This window comes from Piliocolobus tephrosceles, chromosome 16, assembly GCF_002776525.5.
Source record: "Piliocolobus tephrosceles isolate RC106 chromosome 16, ASM277652v3, whole genome shotgun sequence".
Taxonomy (NCBI): Eukaryota; Metazoa; Chordata; class Mammalia; order Primates; family Cercopithecidae; genus Piliocolobus; species Piliocolobus tephrosceles.
Window position 1 is genome coordinate 55630905 of NC_045449.1, and position 12526 is coordinate 55643430.

A 12526-nucleotide genomic window follows, 5' to 3' on the forward strand; every position below is an offset into this window, starting at 1 on the left:
CCTTCTTTTCTCTCTTTCTCTTTCTTTCTTTTTTTGAGATGGAGTCTCACTCTGTCACCCAGGCTACAGTGCAGTGGCATAATCTCACCTAACTTCAGCCTCTGCCTACCTGGTTCAAGTGATTCTCCTGCCTCAGCTTTCTGAGTAGCTGGGACTACAGGCACACACCACCATGCCCGGCTAATTTTTGTACTTTTTGGCAGAGACGAGGTTTCACCATGTTGGCCAGCTGGTCTCAAACTCCTGAACTCAAGTGATCCATCCGCCTGCCTCGTCCTCCGAAAGTGCTGGAATTACAGGCATGAGCCATCACGCCCAGCCATAATTTTTCTTTACAATATTGTGTGTGTGTTTGTGTGTATACACTCATTTTCTGAGTGTGTTTTTGTCCAGGCGTTGGGAAGGACGGAATTCAGTCACACTGTAATAAAATGAATGGAGACCGCTAAATGAGAAGTTTTGGGGACACTGGGAAAACATCTCAGTGGTCAGGCTGATTTCTCCAAAATACGTTTGCTGGTCTTACCAGCTAGGTGCAAAGAAGTCCCTTTAGAAAACTGCATGAAGGAGCTGTCAGGGTAACTGGGTAATGGGGAGGAACAGATCCCTCACATTCTGCTCCTTATATTGAAAAACCCTCCCTAAGGCACTGCAGGAGGCAGGGTTCACCTGGTTGGAGCAGGAATGCTGAGCTAGGCAATTAGAGAGGACAGTGGCTTCTGTCTAAGCAGATGCCTGGGTTTGGCTTCCTGGCTGAGCTTCTCAAGATGGTGTTGGTTTTCCTGGTTGTTCCTGCTCCTTCTCCTAGCCTTTGCTGTGTCCTTTGACAGTATGAGGACTGTTCTCATTTGAATGGCACCTTATAGTGTACCAAGTGCTTCCCCTTACCTCACTGAATTTTTGTACAAATCCTGTGAGACAGATATGGTCATCCCATAGAGGCTAGTTGAGTTGCCCAAGGTCATGAAGTAGTTAGTAGAAGAACATTCAAAATTCAAGCACAAACCTTCTAACTCTAAAATTCCATGTTCTTTCAGTGTATATCGGTCAGCCTTTTCTAACATTTCTGCACTTCCTCCTAGGGCATTTTATGGTTGGATTCCAAGATATATGCATTGAGAAGCTTGAGAAGATTTCAGATTTGCTTTTCTTTTGCCAGCCAGTGGGAGACTGCCACCGAAGTCACCCCGCCCTCCACACCCCCACTGTATTTAGGCTGTGTGTTAATGTCAGTACATCTGGCCTTGGATCCCCTGTGCCTTGGCTGTGAATATCACTAGAATGACTGAAGAGGGAATACATTGCCGTTTTTCTGGGCCTCAGAGATATTTTCATTTGCACAATGTAGGTGTCAAACCAGTTCTTAATTAAAGCCTTTCCATCAGTTACCATCTGAGACTTGGGTCCATGGCTGAGCCCTGGCCTATCACTTGTTACCACTGTGGCCTCATCAGTTGAGAGCAATGACGAGTGTCTCCTGATTTTCCTCCTCCTCCTTCTTCCTTACCAATAACCTGTATTTGGTAGATGTCTGTGGTATGGTTAGGGTGTGTTTGTGTGCACCTGAGAGCTGTAAACCTGGACATTGGGAAAGTTGGGAAGGATGGGGCAGGTAAGTACCTTCACTGAGCCAAATCTGGTGCTAATGCCTTTGTCTGTCTGTTGCAGGGCCCAACATCTGTACCACGCGAGGTGTGAGCTCCTGCCAGCAGTGCCTGGCTGTGAGCCCCATGTGTGCCTGGTGCTCTGATGAGGTAAGGAGCAGATACCAGACCTTGTTTCTTTTCCAGACTAAGCTGCTTTTGTGCACAAACAGACCCATGAAGCAGATACCAGACCTTGTTTCTTTTCCAGACTAAGCTGCTTTTGTGCACAAACAGACCCATGAAGTTATCACCTCCCTCTTGAATACACGTACCCCTTGTCCCTTCTAAGCAAAACTTTGATGAATTTTTCCCATTGATGGATGGTGAGGCGCTGTCATGGGGATGTTGCTAGGAATACTCTCCCGAGTCTACCGTATAGCCCCTTGCCCTTGCCAGTTTGGCTGGACCTCCTGTCCTCTCTGTAACCATTGCTGCCCTTTCTCACACTTTGCTTGCTTTTTTTCCTAAGAAAAATAGTTTATTTTTAATTTTTTGGTAGAGACAGAGTCTCACTATGTTGCCCAGGCTGGTCTCGAACTCCTAGACTTGAGAGATCCTCCCACCTTGGCCTCCCAGTGTGCTGGGATTTCATGTGTGAGCCACCGTGCCCAGCCCATTGCTTGCATTTCTTGGGGTGGAATATCCCAGGGAAGCAGGTGTCAGGTCTCAAAAGGAGAGGCAGCAAGGGGTATAGGTACAGATGGGGCTGGGAGGGGGTGCTGGCTTACTTCTTTTTCCTAGAGGTTAAAAAAGGCAAATAGAAGAGGAATCTTGTGCTTGTGTGTGTGGATGTTTAGTCAGAAGATCTTTTCTCTTCCCTTTTTGACGATTGGGCCACACGGCTTTACATTTTTCTTTCTCTTCTTCTTTCCTTCCTTCCTTCTCGCAGGTGTTGAGGAAAGGAGCTGGGCCCACTTGGTGAGGACGGAAGGGGGACAGGAAAGGGTTAGTTGTGTCTAGGCAGAGGGTTTGTTGTGTCTGGGGCCCTAGGGAATGAGTGTGTCTGAGGGAATGGCTATGTTTGTGGCTGGGATGGAAATTTGGAGCTGGCAAGAGCTGATGGGGTGGGGGTGGGAGATGAATGTGGTTGGAGAGATTCGGTGATTATAGAGTCTGAGGCCGAGTCACTGGCCCGGCCAGCAGGTGGTTACCTGAGTTCCTGGCCTGGCTGCGGCTCAGCTACCCGAGGCGTCCTCTCTGTCCCACAGCAAGTCCCAGCCCTCTCCAGTTTTATGACCACTCCAATCCAGCCCCTCAGTCTCTCTGCTTCTTTTCCAGATCCACTGAGTTTCCTAAAAAGGCAACCTCCCTGGCCGGCTGGGGGGAGGGGCGGAGCTGGGAGGCTGTGTTTATCACCGGCCAGGAGGGCTGCCAGAGCAGCAGAGGCCAGCTCCGCACGTTGCTTTGGCCACTTTGCTGTTCAGCACGGGAACTGCTTCCAGAGGCAGCTGCCCAACATCTGGGCCACATTGACTTCATTTAGCAAATGAAACCTTCCCTGGGGCTAGGGAAGGGGAGTAAGGGGGAATGGATGAGTCCTTCTCCTCCACCCCCGCAGGTTCTCCTCCCCTCTGGGCTGAGCGGGCTGCTCAGTGTGATGTAGCCTGCTCCCTCCTCATTTGCTATGTCCTCCTTCCTCCCATCGTGATATTACTAAAGCTTCTTTTACCAGGAAGTTGCAATTCTGCAACTGAATGCTGGAAGAAGGGAGAGCTGAATGGGGAGGGGGCCTTGGGTAGCCCAAAGCCTTCAGGAGCAGAGGAACCTCAGGACAGAAGCCCTAGTGTCACTTAAAAGGTGCTTCCATCTTTTCCTCCTTCCCTCCTTTCCAACCCAAAGCAAGAGAAAATGCAGGCATCTCTGGCCCAGAGAAGCTGAGGAAAAAGAAAACTTACTTGGAGGGTCTGTCCTGCTCCCTATCCCCCATTTTTCATCCCTCTTGATCTGCATAGGGACTAGCCATGCAGCTGAGGTGGGCTGAGGCCTGAACAGACAAAGCCCTTAGGTCACGTAACCAGATTTCAAAGATGCAAATGTGGAATATTTATGGGTGACTGTTGTGCTCCTTGTCCCCTGGCAGGCCTGGGGAGGGCAGAGGGAAAGGTGCAGGGTAGATCAGAGGATGACGTAGGACCAGCCTAGGAATGAGGGGTGCAGTCAGCCAGGAAATGGGCGCAACTAGGACCAAAGAAAACAAATGGAGGGAGGTAGAAAGTCCAGTAAGATATTCCCTGGGAGAATGGCATATAAACATGAAAGGAGGCGGGGCCGAGGTTAGTGAAGGACTACAAGGATCCCTGAGCAAGAGGGAGGAGGGAGAGAAGGAAGGGTGGGACAGAATGTGGTGACCAAGGAGGGATGGGAGGTGGGAATCCTGGACTGTAACCTGAACAGAAATGCTATTTTGTTCCTGAGAGGAGCAGGGCTTCCCCTGGATAGGCTAAGTTTAACTGCTGAAAATGCTTTGGACATTGACTTCAAAAAACCAAAGGTGAACAGTCTGGTCCATTTTGTAGGGAATTTGTCAAATAATCAAACCCTGGAGAGCCCTCTGTTCTTCTTCCTCCCCTGAGCCGGCTGTTCCAGGCAAGCTGGCAGTGCCTGGAAAAACAACTGGTTGGGCTCGGTTTTCCCCTTGGTCCTAGAGGACTGGAGCTCTTGGGTGTGTATAGTGAGAGCTTGGCTGGGTAAGAGGAAAACATAGCCAACATGGATGAGCACGGAGTTTTGGGCCCATGTGCATAGGGTGTGTTCTTGGAGGGTTGGATACTGACACGGGTTGGGGTGGTGTGCTCTCTCTGATCTGTAAATCTAGCAAAGAGGCCGGCTTCAACTCATGGTCTTAGTCTTAGCAGTGCCATGCTGGAGTCTAGAACCTCCCAAACTCATTTGGTATTGAGAATTGCCTGGGGTGCTTGTTAAAAATAAAGGTTCCCAGGATGGACCCTGGGTTTATTACATCAGAATGGGTTGTTATGATAGCAAGTTTGACAAACATTGCTAATTGAAGGGCCACTGGGGTTGAGGTCAAGGTGGATGGAGGTGGAGTTAAGGTTGCCAGATAATACAGAACATGAACATCCAGCCTGGTGCTTGTAGTCCCGGCCACAATCCTCCTGGGGTGGGAGGATTCTCTGAGCCTACGATTTTGAGGCCATAGTGCACCACGATCATGTCTGTTAATAGACACTGCACTCTAGGCTGGGTAACATAGGGAGATCCTGTCTCTAAAAAATAAATCTAAAATACAGAACATCTATTTAAATTTGAATTAAACAAAAAAATAACTTTTAGTATAAGTATGTCCCAAATATTTGCTAAATTTGGCAACCCTACAGTGGAGGGATATACTAGGAATTCTTATATAAGCCTGAGTACACCCTGGAAGATGGGCCAGCTTCCCACTTAGCCTGATAACCAAGGGTGACAGAGGAAGAAGGGGTTTGAGTCTAGCAAAGTAGAGGAAGACTCTAATAGGATTTCCTTCTCATTTTCTTCTCTGCAACTGCAGGACAAGATATAGACCATGATTTACATTTCTTTGTAATCACAAACATAATTTTATTCTGACTTGTCTTCTTTCTATTTATTTTTAATCTGGAGGATAAATGTTCATCTTGAGAGTTTTGCTCCAACTTATTATTATAAAAGGAAGTATAATACTAAGAGTGCTCCTCTCCTTGTAAACAATGAAATGTGAATACCAACAACTATAAACAAAAATGCTTCATGTTCCTCCCCTCCTCCTTTCTGCCCTCTTTTTTTTTTTTTTGAGACGGAGTGGCTGGATCTCAGCTCACTGCAAGCTCCGCCTCCCGGGTTTACACCATTCTCCTGCCTCAGCCTCCCGAGTAGCTGGGACTACAGGCGCCCGCCACCTCGCCCGGCTAGTTTTTTTGTATTTTTTAGTAGAGACGGGGTTTCACGGTGTTAGCCAGGATGGTCTCCATCTCCTGACCTCGTGATCCACCCGTCTCGGCCTCCCAAAGTGCTGGGATTACAGGCTTGAGCCACCGCGCCCGGCCTCTGCCGTCTTTATTCTTTTCTCTTTACATGTTCAAGTGATTTCTTGTCCTCACCAGATGAGTTAATCAAGACAACAATGGATGGGAGTTGTTTTGGTGGCGCTTGGGGGTAAAAAATGTACTGAGACATATCGACTCTCCCTCTCCAAGAAAACAGTATGAAATAATAGTAGTTAACTGTAAAAAAGAGTTACCTGCTGGGTGCAGTGTCTCACTCTTATAATCCCAGCACTTTGGGAGGCCAAGGTGGGCGGATCACTTGAGGTCAGGAGTTTGAAACCAGCCTGACCAACGTGGTGAAACCCCGTCTCTACTAAAAATACAAAATTAGCTGGGTATGGTGGTGTGTGCCTGTAATCCCAGCTACTAGGGAGGCTGAGGCAGGAGAATCGCTTGAACCTGGGAGGTGGAGGTTGCAGTGAGCCGAGATCGCACCATTGCACTACTCTAGCCTGGACAACAAGAATGAAACTCCATCTCAAAAAAAAAAAAAAAAAAGAGGCACCTTCATATATTTGCATTTATTTGTTTATACTATATCCTAAAGCAGGGACCCCAATTCCCGGTCCATGGCCTATTAGGAACCAGGCCGCACAGCAGGAGGTCAGCAGCAAGGGAGTGAGCATTACCGCCTGAGCTCCGCCTTCTGTCAGATCTGCCGTGGCATTAGATTCTCATAGGAGCTCAAACCCTACTGTGAAGTGCGCATGGGAGGGATCTAGGTTGTTCGCGCCTTATGAGAATCAAACTAATGCCTGATGATCTGGGGTGGAACAGTTTCATTCTGAAACAATCCCCACCTCCCTGTCCATGGAAAAATTGTCTTCCATGAAACCAGTCCCTGGTGTCAAAAAGTTGGGGACCTCTGTCCTATACTGGATTTCAGTATAGTTAACTTATATTGAGATTTTTCTATTTTGAAAGCATTTCACATTCACAGTCTTTTACTTCCTGACCAACCCTGTGAAATAGGCAGGATAATGACAACTATTCATGTTGTACTTTCCCAGTTTCCAAAATGGGATTAATGGAGAATGGTACTAAGAACATGTGTCACCCTCCCAGGAGAGGAAGGTAATTCAGCCAGCTTGCAGGGTGCTGGCTGGAACCTCCCACCTCTGTGCTCAGGCCCTTCCCCTGGGTCTTGGCTATTTTTGCCCTTTTTGTGTAACATCCGGTTTCCCTGGGAACTGGAACTTTAATATCCACCCTTCCCCCTTCTAGCTTTCTCCCTGCATAACCTGGTGATATTCCTTCTACCTTCTCAGCCTGGGTTACCAAGAAAGGGAATGTTGCCCAAGTATGTTGAGGTCACTGCCTTGGTGCTCTTCTGGAACAGGGCTCTCGTGGAGAGCTTGGCTGACAAGCAGGCCTGTTATATTCCTGACCTCTGATGTCAGCAACCACAGAGGGAGGGAGGGAGGCAGTTTTGTTTTTCAGTGTTTAATTTTTCTAAGGAAACTCATAACAAACCATTAGGACTGTCAGCACATCTTAGCACTTCAAACCCTCTTCTCATTAGGACCACCACATTAGAAAATACGAGTCAGGAAACTCCCGTCTAATGCATTCTCTCGCTCTGCTGATGGAGCCTGAAGATGCATGATGGCCTTGCTGCCCTCATCCAGTTTGCTGGGCTCCCATCCCTGCTGTCTTTTTCAGCATCTGTCTTGGTCCTGGAAAGGATCCGCTCCTCACTGCATTCTGATTTCTCCACTGCCGTTTTGGGAAGGTTTTCTCCCTGGGACTTTGTGGACAGTTGGAATCAGAGATAAGATTGGGACTTTTTTGAGCAAGAGAAAGACTGCTTCCGAGGAGGAAGGGGTAGGAGAGGTGGGCAGGGACAACAGGAGTCTGGGCACAAAACCTGAAGTGCCCAAGCTCTCCCCATGTCATTCCGTCCTCAGCCACAGCTGGGTGCAGGGGAGATTTTCATCTTCCTCAGAGTTGTGGGAGGTCTATGATGTCCCTGTTGGAGTATTTGCCACCAGGAAGGTTAAGTCTCATTCAGTGATTTCCATTGCTGAGGCTAGTTCTCTGCCTGCATACCTGTGAAGCTGAGAGAGAAAGAAAGAAAGAAAGAAGCTGCTGGCTTCCAGAAACTCTACTTACTTCTTGCCTGGGCCAGGGTAGTCCTATGCTGTTGGTGTTGCTCATGTCCCCATCCACGTGGGGAAGGCTTCAGCCCATAAAAGGGGGATCGGACTGGAGAGGGAGAGAGACCTTAAGCATTGGGAAGGGTTTTGGGTTACAGGGTTTTTTGCTTTTGTTTTGAGATGGGGTCTTACACTGTCACCTAGACTGGGGTGCAGTGGTGTGATCTTGGCTCACTGCAACCTCCGCCTCCCTAGCTCAAGTGATCCTCCCACTTCAGCCGCCTGAGTAGCTGAGATTCCAGGTGTGCACTACCATGCCCAGATAATCTTTGTATTTTTAGTAGAGACAGGGTTTCGCCCTGTGGCCCGGGGTGGTCCGGAACTCTTGAGCTCAAGTGATCCACCCGTGTCGGCCTCCCACAGCGCTGGGATTACAGGCATGAGTCACCGCACCCGGCTGGTTACAGGGCTTTTGAGTATGAATGGCTCCTTGTGACCCAGTCCCTCTCCTGGCATTATGGCTGCCAGGTTGCTTGAGGAGGCTGAGGAGGCAGATGTCATCCATCCTTCTCCATCCCTCGTACATGCCCATCTTGCATCCTGTTCCCTCCCTGGGGCATTCTCTGTTGTGGCTCCTCCTAGGACCCTTCCTTCCACACTCCTCCTTTTCCGTGCCTTGACTCTCACTCTATAGGGAATGTAATGAAGCTTATTTTATGAGGATAATTACAGTCGGACAATCTAGCTGGCCTCTCTGTTCTGCCACTTCCTAGCTCTGCAACTTTGAGCAAATTCCTTAACTTCTCTAAGCCTCAGATTCCTTACCTGTAAGATTGGGTTCCTCATTTGTGAAGTCTCTAAACCTTAGGTTTCTCCCTTATAAAATAATAATAGTTCCAGCATTATGGAACTGTCAGGCAGGCAGATTGCAATAATCTATGTAAAGTGCTCACCGTGGTGCGTGACATACAGTAAGTGCTCAATAAATGTCAACACTAATTGTTCTGGGATATTGGTGTGGGTTATCCAGCAGACATTTGGAAGTGCTTATGGGGGATGTGGGTAGGAGTGGAGCTGGGGAGAGCCCGAAGGCCTAGATGTTGTGAAATAAGTCCAGGGAGGGGTTTTCCAGCTTGCTGGCTGGTCCCCTCAACCTGGCAAGGAGCCCTCATAGACATGCACCCACACAGCGTTGGCTAAATTGGCTGAATGTCAGAGCCGGAAGGGACTGAAAACACCATGTCATCTAACTACCTTGTTGAACAGGTGAGGACACAAAATGATATATCTGAGGTCACGTGACTAGTCACTGGCAGGCCTAGGATTGATCCTCTTTCCTGATTTTTGGTGTTCTTTCCAGTGTGGCCCCCACTCAATACTCAGGTGTAAGCACACAGAGCCTCAGGGGGCTGTGGGTTTTTGGAAGGGTACTCAATTTGTTCTTTGTCCAGGGTGAAGGAGGAAGCTGAAGTGATAGGATGGGCTCTGGTTAGGAGCCTGGCATCATGGTATTTTCCCATGTTCCCAAGTTTGTGGAGTTTATTCATAATTAGCTTATCCAGGAAGTACTTGTCAAGCATCTCATAGTAATAGCTCACATTTGCTGAGCACTTCCTCTGTGCCAGGCGCTGTCCTATGCATTTTATGTAGATTGTCTTATTTAGCCTGTGTGACATGCCTGTGAGGGAGGTACCATAATTACTATTATTTTAAGTAAATTTTATTGTGGGAAAATACACATAACATAGAATTTACCATCTTAACTATTTTTTTTTTTTTTTTTGTGAGATCAAGTCTTGCTCTGTTGCCCAGGCTGGAGTGGAGTGGCATGATCTCGGCTCACTGCAACCTCCACCTCCAAGGTTCAAACAATTCTCCTACCTCAGTCTCCCAAGTAGCTGGGACTACAGGTGCACACTACCACACCTGGCTAATTTTTGTATTTTCAGTAGAGACAGGGTTTCACTAGGTTGGCCAGGCTGGTTTTGAACTCCTGACCTGAGGTGATCCGTCCACCTCGGCCTCCCAAAGTGCTGGGATTACAGGCATAAGCAACTGGGCCTGGCCCATCTTAACCATTTTTAAGCATACAGTTCAGTGGTATGAAACACATTTATAATGTCATGAAACCCATCACCACTATCTATCTCCTTAACTCTTTTCATCTTATAAAACTGAAACTCTATACCCATTAAACAGTAATTCTCTATTCCTCCCAGTCCCTGGAAACTGCTATTCTACTTTTTGACTCTATGATTTTGATTACTCTTAAGTACTGAAGGAGGGACTGTTATTATGTTCATGTTACAGCTGAGGAAACTAGGCTTGGAGGAATTAGGTGACTTGCATTAGTAAGCAGTTGTAAGTGCAATGCTGAATTTACTCCTGTGCCCTTAGCCCTGACTCTCTCCTGCCTCCTTACACTGCCTTTCCCTATCATGTGTGTGGTAAGTCCTAGATTGGATGCTGGGAATTGAGAGGGGCCAAGACACACATAGTCCCTGACTTCATGGATCTCATAGCCTAGCCTGTGTCGAACACAGTAGCTTCCAAACTGTTTTGAAACCTACAGAAAGAAACACATTGTACTGGGGATGGTTATTTATTATACGTGTTATTCCCCACTCTCCAACAATATGAGAGTTTCACAAAACAACACTTTGACTATTTGTACACTTTGATATTTTCTATTCTATTCTATTGTATTTTATTTAACAAAATGATGGTTGACACCTGCTAAATTGATTTTGGGACCCACAAGTGTGTTGCATTCCATAGTTAAAAAATGCTGGTCTACCAGGCATCTTACTGGACAGGCTCTCTTTCTAGCTACAACTCCATAAATAGGCCTTTCTGATGTCTCAATTTCTCTTTCCTTTTTCTTTTTTTTTCTCGGTAGAGCCAGGGTCTAGCTATGTTGTCCAGGCTGGTCTTGAACTCTTGGCCTCAAGCAGTCCTCATGCCTTGGCCTCCCAAAGTATCAATTTCCCCTTTCTGTAAAACAGTCCTAAGGGATTATCCCAGGAAAGACCAAACCAATTTGTTTATGATCCAAGTATGGGGTAAACTCTTAGCTATTGGGAAGTGGTAGGGCCTGCAGGAGGCAGAGAGTCACCATAACTCTGATTGCTGGACTTCTCTTTGGTCTCCTGTCTTACAGGCCCTGCCTCTGGGCTCACCTCGCTGTGACCTGAAGGAGAATCTGCTGAAGGATAACTGTGCCCCGGAATCCATCGAGTTCCCAGTCAGTGAGGCCCGAGTACTAGAGGACAGGCCCCTCAGCGACAAAGGCTCTGGAGACAGCTCCCAGGTCACTCAAGTCAGTCCCCAGAGGATTGCACTCCGGCTCCGGCCAGGTAGGGATGGGACCCTTTGCAGGGAGAGACCTGAGACAGGTGGGCATAGAGCACAAGTTGGAGGTCTGAGGAGGAAGTCTTGGGGAAGTAGCTCAGAATGGAAATGGGGTGGGAAGACAAGGATGTGGGGGGAGGTGTGGGCAAGAGAATGGAAGAAAATAAGAGACGTTAGGACTTGAGTCAGAAGATCTGAGTTGAATCTTGACTGCATCATATTAGCTATTTGACCTTGGACAAGTTACTTAACCCTACTGACAAAGTAGGTGCTCAAAAAACATTTGTTTCTTCTTTACCCAAGTGCCTGTTTTACCTAGCTTCGAGCTTTGTGTTGAGGTGCAAACGAGATATAGAACAAGAAAGCAACTTGTAAGCCCTCCTTTCACAGGGGATTGGGACGGGGGAATGTGGGCAGGCACAATAGGTACACAAGACCTTTAGAGGGAGGAAAGGTTAGACTAAGAGACAGAAATTTTGAAGCATTGATTTTGACTTTCCAACCAAGTCAAGAAGGATTTACCTACTATCAAGGCATGTGTTGGATGCAATGGGATTCAGAGAAGGGTAGGGTGCAATTTCTGTCTTTTACAGAATCCGAAGTGTAGTAACTATCAAAACCTCTGTGACTCACAGTGATAGACCCTTGGAAATCACAGGATTGGAAATCCCCTGGGGATTTAGAGAAAGTGGAAAATTTTAGAATGGAAAAGAAGATGTTAAAAATAGGAGGGTCAAGAGATTAGAAGAGTAATAGAATTGCAAAGGAAGAGGAAAAGGGACCAGGGCTTTCTGGTTTGCTTTGATCATGCAATTTCTTAGTCCCAACTGTATCCAAATCTGCTTATTCAATCTTGGAGGGAGAAGAAGATAAAAACTAACATCTTTCTGCCTTCCAGATGATTCGAAGAATTTCTCCATCCAAGTGCGGCAGGTGGAGGATTACCCTGTGGACATCTACTACTTGATGGACTTGTCTTACTCCATGAAGGACGATCTGTGGAGCATCCAGAACCTGGGTACCAAGCTGGCCACCCAGATGCGAAAGCTCACCAGTAACCTGCGGATTGGCTTCGGGGCATTTGTGGACAAGCCTGTGTCACCATACATGTATATCTCCCCACCAGAGGCCCTCGAAAACCCCTGCTATGAGTAAGTCCCTCCTCCAGATGCCAGGACAGCATCTTCTGCCCCAGGAAGGTCCAAGTCCTGGTTTCTATTTCTAGCTCCAGGGTCGCTTTGTTGGCTGTCTTCTGGCCAAACTATAGCTCCTCTCTACCTTGGTCTCCCTGTCTGGCAAATGGGCTAGCTTGTGGATCTGGAGGGTTGTGTCAGTAGAACCTAAGGCTGTTTGGAGAACCTAGAAAGAAAATTCATCAGCTTCTTAGTCTTGGTAACAAATAAATAGG

At 47.4% G+C, this 12526-nt stretch overlaps 1 protein-coding gene across 2 annotated transcripts in view; it reads left to right on the forward strand.

The window, feature by feature from the left end:
* ITGB3 (integrin subunit beta 3) overlaps positions 1–12526 on the forward strand; it is a 59409-nt gene that overhangs the window by 17857 nt on the left and 29026 nt on the right. For both annotated transcript variants that reach the window (XM_026448067.2, XM_026448068.2), the window contains exons 2-4: positions 1669–1754; positions 10928–11123; positions 12017–12269. In XM_026448067.2, coding sequence (XP_026303852.1) covers positions 1669–1754; positions 10928–11123; positions 12017–12269 — 535 coding nt within the window. The remainder of the gene's footprint in view (positions 1–1668; positions 1755–10927; positions 11124–12016; positions 12270–12526) is intronic.